The sequence below is a fragment of the Petromyzon marinus genome, chromosome 9, assembly GCF_048934315.1.
Source record: "Petromyzon marinus isolate PM22_M1 ecotype Great Lakes invasive population chromosome 9, UKy_Petmar_22M1.pri1.0, whole genome shotgun sequence".
In the NCBI taxonomy this organism is placed as follows: Eukaryota; Metazoa; Chordata; class Hyperoartia; order Petromyzontiformes; family Petromyzontidae; genus Petromyzon; species Petromyzon marinus.
The window spans coordinates 14,863,160-14,879,107 of NC_133675.1; the positions used below are offsets into that span (position 1 = coordinate 14,863,160).

Here is a 15,948-nt window from a genome sequence, read left to right on the forward strand (position 1 = left end):
TATTTTCAAACATAATAGAGGTTTTTTGGGTTAGATCGCATAAATATTTTATTTACGCGATTTTTTTGTTGTTGTTCCCAAAGCATGTAAATATTTTATTTACGCGATCTAACCCAAAAACTTCTATTATGGATGATATTGGTCGCGAAAGCCTACGTGTTAAACTTATATTTTCAAACTTACGCTGCATAACGCATTGTACCAACATTTTTGCAATGAAAGTGAAATCAAAGCAGGAATGCCAATAAGTTACCAGCTGACATGTTTTTACAATGAAACTGAAATCAAAGCAGGAATGCCAATAAGTTACCAGTTGACATGTTTTCAAGCAGCTGTATATAAACACGTGCGTGAAAGGCGCAGTGTGTGATTGTTTAATGTGCTGGTGTGTTCATAGTACATCCAGTATGTTGCATGCTCGAGATAAACATGAATGTGCGAGATTATAGGCGAGTGTGCTGAGCTAACACACTCAACTTTGCCCATTCATATCCAATTGGTCTTAAGTCTGATATGGATGATGGCTTCACGGGGGCAATGTTAATAATAAGCCAAGGAGTAAGGTTACAAAGACAACCAATTTACAATGATACGCACAAGCCATTGAGTGTACGTGTTTTGATTATTGGGTGGCCAAGTGGTTATTGCTGTGCTTGACGTTGGGGTCAAGGGTTCGCTGGACTGAATCCAACCTGCGTGCTCAGACGCCATGGGTTATCGTGAAAGAAGCGTGTTATCCTCGTTTGTGTTAAAGTAAAATAATAACTTAACATTAGTCATGTGTGCAAGGCCAATGTGTGCCCATTGTAATGGCCAATTTACTCACAATTACAATACCATCAGAGTTATGTCTCCATGAATCCTTGAAGGGTTAGATGCCCTGACATTTATCTTGACAGGAATCCTCTGAGCCTAACTGCTGCATTATACAAGTATTGGTACATATATAATGACAACACATGAATGAGCTCATGTGAAACATATAGGTGCATGAATATAACCTTGTAGTACAGTACCTAATTTGACAATTATTGCACACTATGGTAATATCAAGCTTTGTGTAGCTTTATGAGACCAATTATTAAAGTGGGCCTAATTATCCATGTCTTCTACAGAAAAAAGCCCTCCCATGCAAACAAATATCCAGAGATCATGTATTTCCTTCCATAAGGACATGTACATGATAGTGGGTTTGATAACCCAACCCAATACAGATTGCTTCTTTTCATACAACATTGTATCACACCTCGAAGCAATGCAAGCAAGTACATTATAAACGCACAACTCTTATAACCTCGGTTACCCCTAGTGTGGAATATTCATGCATTGTAAGCTCAATTAAACAGTTCTTTCTTGCATTGTCTACTGAAATAATTCAATGTCTGTGAAGAGTGTCGAACGTAGTGCCGCGGCAGTGAGCAAGACGAGCCCTCGAAATGGGAAAACCTGAGCTCACGCATGTTCTCAGCACATGCATCCCTGTTGGCAGCAACACACACACTCACCATCTGATGTAGATGAACACGAAAAGTCATGTTGTCGTCATGCAAGAAGGAGTTGGCGTACTGGTCCTGTTAAAAAAGAGCATCACGCAGCAACGGCATCAATTATGAATGCTCCAACTTGTAGCCTCACTCCGTGGTGATTCTCAATCAATACCCCGACTCTGGTGCTTTATTGGCACGCAAAAACGTAACATGCAGTGCATTAGGCCGCCTCTTTTTAATATAAATTCCTCACAGCGCTGTGTGGTTGTGAAATCCCAAAGGCAGGTTGTCAAGTGGATTTGAATGCATGAGCTAATCAAAGAAAGAAAATCTATGGCCACAGCTGTGTTGCTTTAAAGGTCACTCATCGCTACTGCCAAAAAGCTGATTATTGAAATGTGTACCTCTGCAATGCAGGTGAGGATAATCAAACAGAGCTTGGCACTGTTCAGTCTGTGTTCATCTGCAACAAAATAATAAATATTGCCAGTTAGAACAGCACAGCAATGTGTACAGTTATTATAACTATACCCACCATATACAAAGGCATACCTATATATAATTATAGCATACATGTCCGAGATGGTTAATAGTGTTTCCACTTGTGTTTATGCCTTCATTTCGCCAATACAATTTTCTGAAAACATCTTGTAATGGGCGTTCAACACGTTGCTAGAAGGCACAATGATGGCCAGCGGTCGAGGCTAGCAGGGGAATGGCAGCCAAAGGCACAAGCCCTTGAAGACGTCCGTCATGGAGATGAGATCAGACCACAGATTGTGATCATTTGGGGAGGCTTTCATCCAGCCGTGGAGATATTATGGCTGATGATAACATACACAAATATACCAATTCATGTATAATCCACCGATGTCGTTCAGATTGAATTCATTGCTCAATTGTAAAAATCTGCGCTCATCAACCTGCCCTGAGCAGTGTGGTGAAGTATCGTCAAACAAACCTCACAAATGTGGCAGCATTAAACCACAAGCAGAAGTGGTATCTTAAAAAAATAAACCAATTAATAAAACCGTAAATTTCCTTTTAATAATTGATGTAGAGTAATGCATGCTTACATTTAAAATTAACGATACGCTTTAAAAATTAATGACGTAAATGAATGCGCTATAAAATACAAAGATCCCCCGTATAGCCTTCAACACTGTTGGGGCAAGTGCTGTTAGCGAGTGCCTATGAAGCACGACACACGAGCGGGTGGTGGGGCAACGCCACACCTGGCTGCCTTTGTCTCCCCAGTGCTGATGTTTAAACACCGCATCAGGTCGTCATTTAAGGCTGAGTCGACCTAGTGGACACCCAGGACCGGTTTAAATATTTGCCACTGTTATTGGTCTTGAGCGGGAATTGGAACTCGGATCGCCGTGTTTGTAGCAGCGCGCTAAGCACTGCACTCTTGCTCCCGATGAGCTATATATACATATAACACAAACACAATGTGTTGTGTTCACATTCGTCACGTAAAAGATTAATTTAACTCCTAGAAAATATATAACAGCGTAGCAGTGAAAAGGGCTCAATGTATTCAAGTCTCAGGACCCGACTACCCCAGCATTGGGAGTCATTCTCATGTTGAAGTTATTTGGCATGGCGTTTGTGAGGTGCACTGATTACAATGTGATTGTGAAAGAACATGGGCATTGTAATGCATGTCGATGGTCAAAACACAACGAGTAGCTTGTTTAGACAACATGACATTACATCAATCAAGCACACACTCATGACTGTTATGATTCGCACCGAGTCGGGTAAAAAGGCATCAGACCCTCTCGTTAAAAAGGACACACTGAAAAATGCTTCTAGATATTCAAATTTAGAACAGGCATTGTGGCAGCGCTCATCTTCATTGGTGGCACACAAAGGGGGGGGGGGGTGGGAAGCCTCACCACACAATGATTAATTTCAACTTCTTACAATGGTGGAACATATTTTATTGGGAAAATAGGCTATGATGTCCGAACCGGACTCTGAACTCGCAAACATATGAAAATCGTACTCTTTGGTTCTTTCGGTAAAGTCACGTAGGTATAAAATAAAATACGTGACTTTACCAAAAGAACCAAAGAGTATGGATTCCTGCAGTCACGAAAGCTTCAAATCAAGATTGATATGAATATCAGTTGAGTACTCTAACCACAACACATCTGGCAATAGTTACTTTGGAAACATAACAAATTTATATCTTTATTTTTGAACCAATACATGACTGAATAGTTTCGCTACGTAAATTGTCACACACGCTGCCTTTAAATTGTTTGCCACGATAACGGAAGTGAAAGGCCAAGTCAACGGAGAACGCTTTCCCAGCACTATGTCTTAATCTCTCAGGGGGACAAGCTCGCAAAGAACAAGTTTTATCCGCCAAGGATCGGAAGGGTGACGATTCACGTGCCAACGCCATCTCCCACAGTGCCGTAGTACGGGCACGGGGCCAAAACTAAATACAGCCGACTCCATCTGCAGGCTCGTTGATGCAGGAGGCACCACGACACTCCTCCGCGTAAGACACCGCCAACTGTGCAGTCGTATCTTAGCATAACCCCCCCCCCCCCACCTTAAATAAGGAACATCTGCTGATAGAACAAAAGTACTTGTCCGTGAAGCTGCAGAGTGTACAAAATGTGAAAGTGAATGAATAATAGAGTGGGCCAAATCACTGATTTTTAAATTCACCTATGGAGAAGCATTACTGGACATCTGTGAGGAAGAGCTTCACATATCATCGGATTCCTCCAGCCTAATTAAAGAATCTGATTCTGATCCCGAATTTCACAATCTATTCATAAGCTCAGGAGATGTTTGCAATATAGATCGTTCGATTTAATTAAATAAAAACATTTATTCACGGACCAAATTAAACAAATGACACCAACAATTGTGTATATATACATCAATTCGTACCAAAGGCAATGGTTGGCTGCCAACTGATATAACTCAGTATTTTTTACATCAATTATTTTAAGGCATCAATAACGACATTACAGCAGCATTATTATTATTATTATCATTGGCCGATATAAGGTTGATTAATGAAGTCAGGATTAGTTGTGCTGTTAAAAAGTTCTCACTTTTAAAAAAATTGCTGATAACAGCCATAAAAATGCACCTCTTGATGACAAAGAACCAACAATTACATTCGAAACAAGCTGACTGCATTTTATCTGGGTACAAAACACCCTCCCCAGTGCACACAAATCCCATACTTGTCATGGAGAAGTCGTTACTTTCTGTCACCACTTGTTTCTAGCCACGTCCACACTCAAGGTACAATGTCAGGGTTTTCACGAGTTGGATTTATGAAAGAAAGATGCTATGCGAGGAGGAATTATCCCACATAGCCCAACTGAGAGCTCTCTATGCGAAATGACAGCCCTACTAAGGGGCTTTTCTTAGTATGTGCAGTAGGTTGGAATTAACTTTCTTCATCAAAATTACTTAATGACGTTACCATTTCTGCCAAATGCATTATCAATAATTGGTTGTGCAGTCGATGTATTACTACGAATAGTAGGACTCTTCTGCAGCCCTAACACTAGCATTTTTATCTTTACAAATATTCACCGAATCACTATTGCCATTTACTTTTAGATCACGGAATAAGGTTAACCAACAAGACTTAGAAAAAACTATAAACAGCACACTGCATAATACAATTGTGTGTAAAAAAAACAGAAACGTTCCAATATCTAGCATGCCATAGTGTCGATACCAGCAATTCATTCCTTTTGGTTTGATTAATTTGTGACATCATTAAAAAACGAGACTGAATATTAATTGCGCCCGCCGCAGTAACGAGCCTGATGGGGGCACTGTGGGGGCCTGTGCTGGTCTACGTTCGCGGTGACTGGCACCCATGCCGTACAAGCAGGAAGATGGGCATACAGCATCCCTCCCTCCCTTGCCTGTCACATCTCAGCTCGCTGACAGGCAGGGGGGTGACGCAGCCTGCGGGGCTCTCATTTTGCACTCAAGCGATTTAGCACAGCTGGGGACCTTCCATTACTTGCTGCTTCCCGTGGAACTGCGCTGTAAATTGGCAAAAATATTAATAAATAAAACCCCACTTTAATAAATAATGTACTTCGAAATAGACGCTTTCATGTTTTTTTTTTACACAGACTATGCTCGCAGGCCAAGCTGTGCATGTTTCTTCAGAAAGGCCTTAATGCCTGGAATAATTTGTTATGTTAAGTCAAACAGAAAGACCAAGTTTACTGTGAAAAAAACAACAGTGCACAAATTATAGCTCAATTGCCTAAAGTTTTCAGACCTGAAAACTGGCATAAATGTGGAATTCAATTGCATACTGTTCATTTTTATACCATCATTTGTTTTTTATCATACCTTAAAAGAGATAACAAAATAAATAAGCAATGTCTCGATTTAAAGCTTTCGTGACTGCAGTAATTCATATTCTTAGTTTTTTCGGTAAAGTCACGTTGAAGAGAAACAACAAAATAACAAAATATATATAAAACAATAAAAAATTCTCACGATGTTTCGACCATAACTCAAACGGTCATCATCAGGTGTGTCGGTTTGCATAAATTTATTTTGAAAACGGCATATTTATTTATTTATATAAAAATAACGTTTGCGTCACGCGCAACGATTGGCAGTTTGCCCAGGACTAGTCCATCTATTTTTTGAAAAGAGGAGGGGGGAGACGAAATTTCGTCTGCCAATCGTTGCGCGTGACGCAAACGTTATTTTATATATATATAAATAAATATGCCGTTTTCAAAATAAATTTATGCAAACCGACACACCTGATGATGACCGTTTGAGTTATGGTCGAAACGTCGTGAGAATTTTTTTATTGTTTTATATATATTTTGTTATTTTGTTGTTTCTCTTCAACGTGACTTTACCGAAAAAACTAAGAATAAGCAATGTCTCCTTCGCACCAATTACATTTGACTTAAATGAGAAAAATAGGCTCCATGGATTGACTGCAAAAGCACTTAATTTTCTTTACAAAGGTGGAGATGACCAGGTGGCTCACAAATCAGAGCATTGAGCTGGCATGGCTGAGATCCTGAGTCTGAATCTGGAAAGCAATCTGTGATTAAAAAATTCTCAAGTGTAGCGAGGTGATGGTCTCACCTGGGTGACCAGTGACTGCAAAACATTTCCCTTAAACTTGCTTTAACACTTGATTTGACTCTCAAGTGACAAACAATTGCATTGCACAGTGCGTGGGAATGTGCCCTCTACTGTGTAATGATCCAATGTGCAGTTTCATATTTTGGGAGAAGTCCGATGTAAAATCTCGTCCACTCTGACAAGTGGGGCATGCTGCTCTCTCGGTTTTCTGAATGGATTCTTCATCTCACGACACGATGCCCCTAGCGCAATTGGAATTAAGTAATACAAATTACAAAATATCACTATTTAGTCTCCAAAATACAGTTTTCTGGGGGGGGGGGTTAGATCACGTAAATGTTTGTCGTTAAACCCGCCACCATCCAACAGCCAATTAGTAATGTTTGTTACGTAAACAGAACATGCCAATTCGTTACTAGTACAGCACACCGGTGTGTTGGAGAGCCAAGCCACAACGTTTACCATCTGAGTATGACGTTTCGCCAATAATTACAACTAGCTTCATCAGGCGACAGCCAGATTTGTGGAGAAGTCCTCCTATTTCATTCCTTAGAGGGGTAGATGTGAGTCTCCATGGCCAATCTAATTTCAAGCTGATATTGTATGTATATATGTTTGCATGTTAGACTTATTTCACACAGAACGTAGCCAACCATGCTAATCGGAGATGCAGGGGAAGGACAACAATCTAAACACAAAAAGCAGTTATAAAGAATTAAATTTTCCACCTAGATTTAAAAGTGCATAGCTCCATTCGCTTCCTAATACCGGAAAAGCATTCCAGACGGCCACAGAAGAGCATCTGAAAGCGCGCGATGCGGTGACCGTCTTTGTTTGATGGTTAGCCAAAAGCCACCGCGAGGATGACCGGAGTTTGCGTGATGGTTTATGCTCCTTGACGAGATCAGCGAGGTGTTGTGGTTCGTTTGTGGCAAGCACTTTGTGTGTAATGAGCATGACCTTCTCGTACATGAGAAGCCATGAGCCGGTCTTGGAGATTCTACATTAATATGGTTTAGCTTATTCTCTCTATTAGACAAATTACTGTTCACTTCCCACAAAGTAGTACTAATTAGGGTTAAGTTAATTATGGTTAGGGAGAATAAGGATTTTCTGAAGTGAACTCTGAACTAGATTTGAATTCATGGCCTTCTGATTGCAAGTCAATCACCTTGTCACCAGACCAAATGGATGGACTGCAATTAGCAATGGATGCGGACATGCTGTTTAAACATCACATGCCAAAATGAGGAATGTGGGAGAAGCACGTGTAACCCCAGACAGAATCAAACAGTCTTCAACTGACCCGGGCATATGATCCTAACCATGTGAATCTGAAATGCTATAAAAGATAATTATTCCTTTAAATGGGATTTTTTTCATGTTCAGCTGTATAAAATGTGGGGTATTAGACATGCTCACTGTCCATTAATTTTGGAATGAAACGCTCCGATATTGTAATTTCAAAGACTTTTTGACAGTTTTGGTAATGGTGTGATTCTTCTCAGGTACATGTTCTATCACAAAAAACTAAGCTTCCAAGTCTTGAAATTTGACATCTACTTAAAGCTCGCAGCAACTGTTGAAGACCAGAATGGCCAGTAGGTTTGCTCTGCAATTCAAGCGACAATAATAAGGCCAAGTCTCAATAAATCATTCTTGAAAGTACCAAACAGAATACACCATGGCGAGTTAGTATACAAGTTAACACATAGTTAGTATGCAGTGCATAAAATGTGTGGTTTAAAGTGAATTTGGCTGCCTTTGATAGATTTGATAATGCATTTGTAATTATCAGTGTACTCTACAAATCTGCATGCCTGTAATCACACTGCCATACGGCTTTCAATGTGAAGCGTGTTTCTGGAAATGTGTAAAGAACAATGTGTGTCTTTGAAAAGCATCACAATTCATTTTTAACCCAACAATCAAATGACAGGAATAGGCATTAAATGCCATAGCATCAATCGTCACTTAAAAACACAAACTGCAAGAATTATTCTCCTGGGAAAGTGATGTCTGCACAATGAAGATAATAAGATCTTCAAGTTCATGAAAGTTATTAAGTCAGAAATAGGATGAAGTAGACCACTGTAGAGAGGGCATCGTTCATTGTCAGGATGTAATAATAAAATGGCCGTGAAAGAACGATTCATCAGCATAAAAAACAGCCGCTGTCACTCTGCAGTGCCCAGCAGGATCTCATTCATATTTATTGGTAAAATATAAAAGGCCTCCCTTGGAAAAGATACCTGTTATTATAATAGACTCCCAGATGTTTATTAATCTTGGAAATCTCTCTATCTATTTGGTTATTCAAAGTCTTTATCACTGCTGGTCTCTCTGGAGATGACACTTCAATTTGAATGCTTTGGGTTTCTCAGTATCGTTCTCAAATTCTCATCAAACTATTTTTCATTTTACATTACAGACTCCAGGAGCACGTTTATTTTATCTTTCCAGCAGAACACCAAACCAGTACTGGGCTGGGTGAAAATTAAGTGTCAATATTTCAATGCAACAATTTATAAAATGAAAACCTCTTTCAAGCAAGTACTAAGGGTACAGTGAGGGAAAAAAGTATTTGATCCCCTGCTGATTTTGTACGTTTGCCCACTGACAAAGAAATGAACAGTCTATAATTAATGGTAGGTTTATTTGAACAGTGAGAGACAGAATAACAACAAAACAATCCAGAAAAACGCATGTCAAAAATGTAAAAAATTGATTTGCATTTTAATGAGGGAAATAAGCATTTGACCCCTCTGCAAAACATGACTTAGTACTTGGGGGTAAAACCCTTGTTGGCAATCACAGAGGTCAGACGTTTCTTGTAGTTGGCCACCAGGTTTGCGCACATCTCAGGAGGGATTTTGTCCCACTCCTCTTTGCAGATCTTCTCCAAGTCATTAAGGTTTCGAGGCTGACGTTTAGCAACTCGAACCTTCAGCTCCCTCCACATATTTTCTATGGGATTAAGGTCTGGAGACTGGCTAGGCCACTCCAAGACCTTAATATGCTTCTTCTTGAGCCACTCCTTTGTTGCCTTGGCCGTGTGTTTTGGGTCATTGCTATGCTGGAATACCAATCCACAACCCATTTTCAATGCCCTGGCTGAGGGAAGGAGGTTCTCACCCAAGATTTGACGGTACATGGCCCCGTCCATCGTCCCTTTGATGCGGTGAAGTTGTCCTGTCCCCATAGCAGAAAAACACCCCCAAAGCATAATGTTTCCACCTTCATGTTTGACGGTGGGGATGGTGTTCTTGGGGTCATAGGCAGCATTCCTCCTCCTCCAAACATGGCGAGTTGAGCTGATGCCAAAGAGCTCCATTTTGGTCTCATCTGACCACAACACTTTCACCCAGTTGTCCACTGAATCATTCAGATGTTCATTGGCAAACTTCAGAAGGTCATGTATATGTGCTTTCTTGAGCAGGGGGACCTTGCGGGTGCTGCAGGATTTCAGTCCTTCACGGCGTAGTGTGTTACCAATTGTTTTCTTGGTGACTATGGTCCCAGCTGCCTTGAGATCATTGACAAGATCCTCCCATGCAGTTCTGGGCTGATTCCTCACCGTTCTCATGATCATTGCAACTCCACGAGGTGAGATCTTGCTGTGGTTTTCACACCTGATGATTGCTTGTGTTGCAGTCGAAACGTCGTGAGAATTTTATTGTTTCATATTTTTTTATTATTTTATTGTTTCCCTTCTATGTGACTTTACCGAAAGAACCAATAATAAGTGATAATTAAGTTAAATTGTTAAACAGTCACTGCTGTCATGTGACCCAGATTATCACATCACGTTCCAGGTCACAGAATAAACAAATTTGAGTTTAAATTTAATTCCACTGTCCAGAAATGGCCCATATAATTGTCCAGCCAAAATGCTTATAGAGCCCTACATAGCAATCCTATTAAAACTGTTGCAGTTTACATTTCAATGCTAAACACCAGAAATAGCATTCTATTCATTTACTAATAGCAAAGCAGTGATGCACTTTAGCATGGCTGCATAGTCTCAATTGAACAAACACATACTTACATTTTGCAATAGTTTCCGATTAATTTTCAAAATTGCAGAATATTACAGCAATATAAATAAATGCAATGTACCCAAAATTTCGGGTTGTGGATTACTGCACAGATGTCAAAAGAAAGAAAATTAGAATCAGCTCAATACACTTTTCCATTTACACAAAACACTGACTGAAAGCCTGAAGGGTGGTGATTAATGTCCGTGTTCTCAATGGTGATAAACTATGTATCTGCAGATACAGGATATACTGACAGCATGACAATTCCCATAATAGCAGCCTGGCAACATTAACAAAAGGACCAGAGCACATGGGCACAAAGCCCCTAATTACTAATTTTGATGTGAGTTTTTCTATATGGCCAGGTGGTGTTATGATTAGAGCACTTAATTCGCAATTGTAAGGTTATAACTTATATTCTCGTTCAGTATTATACTCGGCCTATCATCCTCTGTAGTCGATAAAATGAGTATCACTTTATTGGAAGTGATGAGTGGTCATGGCATGGACAAAATTGGCCCCAAATACTGTAATGTGGAATATTCAGGCTGCCAAATGAGATAAACACCACTCCATGGCTCATTTCAGCATGGAGGCAAAAACTGACGTGAGAGTTTTCCCTATTCCATCTCGAACACCACTATCCTCGGAAAACAAGTGTTTTTAAATCAACAGACTTTGATGTAGAGCAATGGCTACTGAATTTAATAAACGCTCTTTATTTATAACCAGGTAACAAACCCGTGGAGACAATGGGTCTGATTTACGCGTTGATTAAAAGGCAGCGTCCACAATTGCATTACAATTTAATGTCGTCTTCCATCCACGCTTTTGCATTGAGAACATAAAAGACAAGTGCACACACGTTCACTCGTACAAAACACGGATGGGTTCACATCAAACACCGAATGAACTCTGCTCGGTGGCTGACTGCGTTCACGCATTCACACAAGGGGCTACGATGCAACAACAAAATCACCCTCTCAACCACAGCTCTCACCTTTGGTGTCCTGCATGATGATGGAGCTGTACTTGAGGAATGTGATGAGGAGATTGCTGGTTTGGATGTTTGGATCAAGTGGGAGCTCTGTGCTGCTCAATGCTGAAGCGAAAACACCCGCGAGAAGCGGCAATCAGACAAGCACCGTGGGAACACAGAACGTGCGCCGTTCAGGCGTACTAGTGCTTAGAACAGCACCACGAGACTTTATTATTGACAGAGCCAGGAATAAAAATATACATTACAGTTTGTGATTGTATGCATGTATGTATGTTGAACTTCTTTCACACCATACGTAGCCAACCGTGGTAATCGGAGGTGCGGGGGAAGGACAATGATGAGTTGGCACAGATTACCACTGTGGATATTAAAAACGTGTTTTTATCTAACACAATGCAATGACAAGTTGAAATAAACATCCTATGTGGCCTTCCTAAGTCATGGGGTTGTCCTGTTTTGAATATTTCATGTAACAGTACTACTTTAGAATCACAATACCATAATGTGTTCAGACTTGCCCCAATCTAAGCCAAATGCACAATGAGTAGCAAATCATTCAGGGTGGCTGAGCATGAAGGTGTTCTTTTCCCCTAAAACAGACTCTCAAAATATTAATGTCCACAGCAACATACAGACTGATTTCCCTAACCTCACTCTATACATTGTGTGAGCCATCACACCAGGATGTCAAAGCTACAATCACATGAGGTCTAGGTTCATACAAACAAAGTCAGCTCCATGAGCAGATCAATACTCCATCGTGTTGAAATAGTATTAAATCACTTTCAACCAATCAATACATTTTACGGTCTGATAACTTATAAGCACTAAACCTGCTCCATCCTGTAGGCTCGGTCATTGGCAGAGGGTGTTTCGCTGCTAAATGCTTCAGGCCGGGTAGTGCATTTTGGATGGTCTTCTCTGCATGCTCAGTGATAACCATGATGCATGTTAGTTAGTAGTTAGATAGTGCACAGTGAATGGTTTTTAAACAGTGCTTAAGGCTGGCCATTTAATTGTGTGTGTTCTAAAGTTTATCTCAGATGCTGAATGGTACATTTAAATTGCCCTTTGTCAATCCACTTCTAGACGAAGGGCACCCCAAGTTGTGTCGGTCGTATTTTACCATGCTGGTCAATGCAGATTGGTGATCGGGGGAGGCCCAAAGGACCAGTTCAGAATCAGAAACTTTATTTAGACTGGAGGAGTCCAATGAGCTATGAAGCTCTTTTTCACAGATGTCCAGTATGGGCAGGTCAGCGGCTGAGATATCAATTACCACCAATGTTAGCCATGACCGTGAATTGAACTAAGGTCACCAGGTTCATAGCGCAGTGTGTCAACCGGTGCACTGCCACTCCACCATTCACAGTACCATGGTCGACTTTAGATCCATGGTGGAGGTTTTGTTTGTTACTTATTGGTGGGCACCGAATGTTAAAAAGACCATGTACATATGTATGTGTTGAACTTCTTTCGCACCATGCGTAGCCAACCGTGCTAATCGGTGGTGCAGGGGAAGGACCACAAACTAAACACCAAAGTGAACACTCATTAAATGAGCTTTAAACTATATTTAAAAGTGTATAGCTCCAGTGACTTTCTAATAGAGAGAAAAAGCATTCCAGATGGTCACAGAAGCACATCTGAAAGCGCGCGATGCAGTGATCATCTATATTCGACGGCAAGCCAAAAGCCACTGTGAAGATGACTGGAGTTTGCGCGATGGTTTATATGCTCCTTGACGAGATCAGCAAAGTATTGTGGTGGACCGAGCATCGTGAATTCTGGCTAGTCGGTGCTGGGTGATGAGTTCTGGCTGTGGCGTGTTGGAAGCACTCACAGTCATTGGCAGGAGGGGTGGTGCCTGGCTGCGGAGTGGTCGGGGTGGTGGGAGATGCGGGTGCTGTAGGAGGTGGGGTGATGATTCCCATTTCTGGGTGACTCTGGAAATGACATCACCTTCTTATGAACACACATTCAATAGTTTTCATGCATTTGCATGCTACGCAGCACAATGCAAACATTGCACTATTCACATGACAGCACATACGCACAACACACGCAAATAGACATGTTTGCAAAACAATCCATAAAGCTATTGTATGTACAAACATTCAATTGAATCATTGAAAATTGTTAAGAAGATGCAAAGTTGGGATAAGAATCTATAAGATAATTGCCCTCTTGTCAAATCTGAATAATCTTCGGAGTTATGGTCTATTGAACCAGTTCCCATCATATGTATATCTTTATAAACTCAACTATCAATATCTCTATGGTGCTCTTTAACATTTCAGTCATTTTACAGTGCAACGACTGACGGTCAGCAGTAAAAAATATCCCTGTTGAGTGATCACAACATTGTCACTAGTCCAGAGAGAAGAAACAAGCTAATGCATTTACGAGGGTAAAAAAAAGAGAAATCTCACATCATTTATTGAAGGACCTGTCAATTAATCAATACAAACTTGTCAGACATAAAAAAACAGGTGCCGTGTGAAATTGATGCACCTCCCGAGCTATCGCCAGCACATGCCACGAATAAAAATGGCCCCTTTATGCAATAAAACATTATTCAACCAAAACATGTAATCCGGGCGACGAGCAGAAAATTACGTGAGGCAAGAATACAATACTGTCAAATTCCATCCGAAATTAGATGTAGTAATTTATCCCAAAGAGAAAAAAACTGTCGATTTGAGCGCAGCCCATCTTCATACGAGTCACAAATATAAAGAGAAACGTTCCTTCCACTATATTTAAACGGTCTCTCAATGTGCAATTTTATGGGGACCATTTCTATGACAAAAAAGCAGCCAGCTCTTGAATATTTTTTTTACAGGATCTTAAAAATTCTGTTGATAGAAGTGCTAAACTTAACTTCTCATGAATTAAAGAACAAATGTGGCCCCTTCAATGTCAAGCCCTTGACATACACCTCGATGGAAAAGCTGTTAACCATCACGCTGGTAACCATGAGCCTCCCTTATTTTATATCTCTCAAAAGACTCAATACAATTAACACGAATGCTAGATCAACTCAGCTCTCCAGATTCACAACGTAGTGCACAAACCACTTTATAACAGCGTCCCTTATGCTACACTTAATAGAGAAGAAAATAGCAAATTTCAATTACAGTTTTCAAGTTCGAAAATTACAAAAACAGTTTCAACGTATATAAAAGCCAGGCTTAAAGCACTTATGCAAGGTCTGTTTTCTTAAAGTGGCCATAAACACGATCGTCAATGTCCGAACTCGAGCCCAATGCCTCAAGAAAGCTCAAGTTAAAATAAAACACACACCCCACGCTCCCGCAGGGCATTGTACACGTGAAAAAGAGCGCCTCTTGAGTATCCGTAACGCAACTAAGACAACGGAGCAGGCAAGTGACCCGCGCACTGAAACACGATTAGAAGAAAACCTCAACGACCAACATTGGTAACCCGGCAAACCAGACCACCAGCAGAGGACAACAACGAAGATAACCGTGCAAGAAGAACGGCCACGCTCAACGTGCTCCCCCTTCAGCACGTGGGGAGCAGAGTGGGAACAGAACATGCCGATGGCTGCTTCAGTTAACCAGCCTGAACAAGGAGTGACTAAAGCCTGGTTTACCCTTCAGTGGCTTTCAACACTTTCATGTGTGTTGAACTTCTTTCGCACCTTATGTGCATTCCCCCCCCTCCCACCCCCCCCCCCCCCTCCCCTTTTATCTTCTTCTCCTACAGGGGAATCAGAGCTTAGGAAGACACCAGTATGGTGTAGAGTTTATTGCAACAGTTTATTGAAACATGCGGTTTGGACAGGTTTCCATTGCACTGTAATCCGTAATGTGTTTGTGCTGGTGTCAACCGAATATCATGTCATCTGTGTGTAACTGAATCGTCTTGTTCATACAATACTTTGTGGGGGGGGGGGGGGAAAGTGCATACCTCCAGAGGCTTCCTAACATCTGAACTTTTGCCAAAACACCAACAACAGGAGGAGGAGGAGGCCAGACGAAGATCAACGACCACAGGCCACAAATGAGGGTAGATGAACATCAAGGAACGGGGGCCAAAAATCTGCCACCAGATTCCCAAATGCCTCCCCTCCACCTTTCTAGCTCACTAAGCTAGTGCGGAAAGTACAGCCCACTCAAAAGACTCAGGCTCTAAGCAGCCGTACTTCATAGCGTGTCTCTACAGTGAGGGAAAAAAGTATTTGATCCCCTGCTGATTTTGTATGTTTGCCCGCTGACAAAGAAATGATCGGTCTATAATTTTAATGGTAGGTTTATTTGAACAGTGAGAG

General features: G+C 41.0%; 1 protein-coding gene across 2 annotated transcripts in view; it reads right to left on the reverse strand.

The window, feature by feature from the left end:
• ARMH3 (armadillo like helical domain containing 3) overlaps positions 1-15,948 on the reverse strand; it is a 110,781-nt gene that overhangs the window by 55,218 nt on the left and 39,615 nt on the right. For both annotated transcript variants that reach the window (XM_032950348.2, XM_032950346.2), the window contains exons 14-17: positions 13,495-13,597; positions 11,652-11,753; positions 1,892-1,950; positions 1,506-1,571 (exon numbers count right to left, since the gene is read on the reverse strand). In XM_032950348.2, coding sequence (XP_032806239.1) covers positions 1,506-1,571; positions 1,892-1,950; positions 11,652-11,753; positions 13,495-13,597 — 330 coding nt within the window. The remainder of the gene's footprint in view (positions 1-1,505; positions 1,572-1,891; positions 1,951-11,651; positions 11,754-13,494; positions 13,598-15,948) is intronic.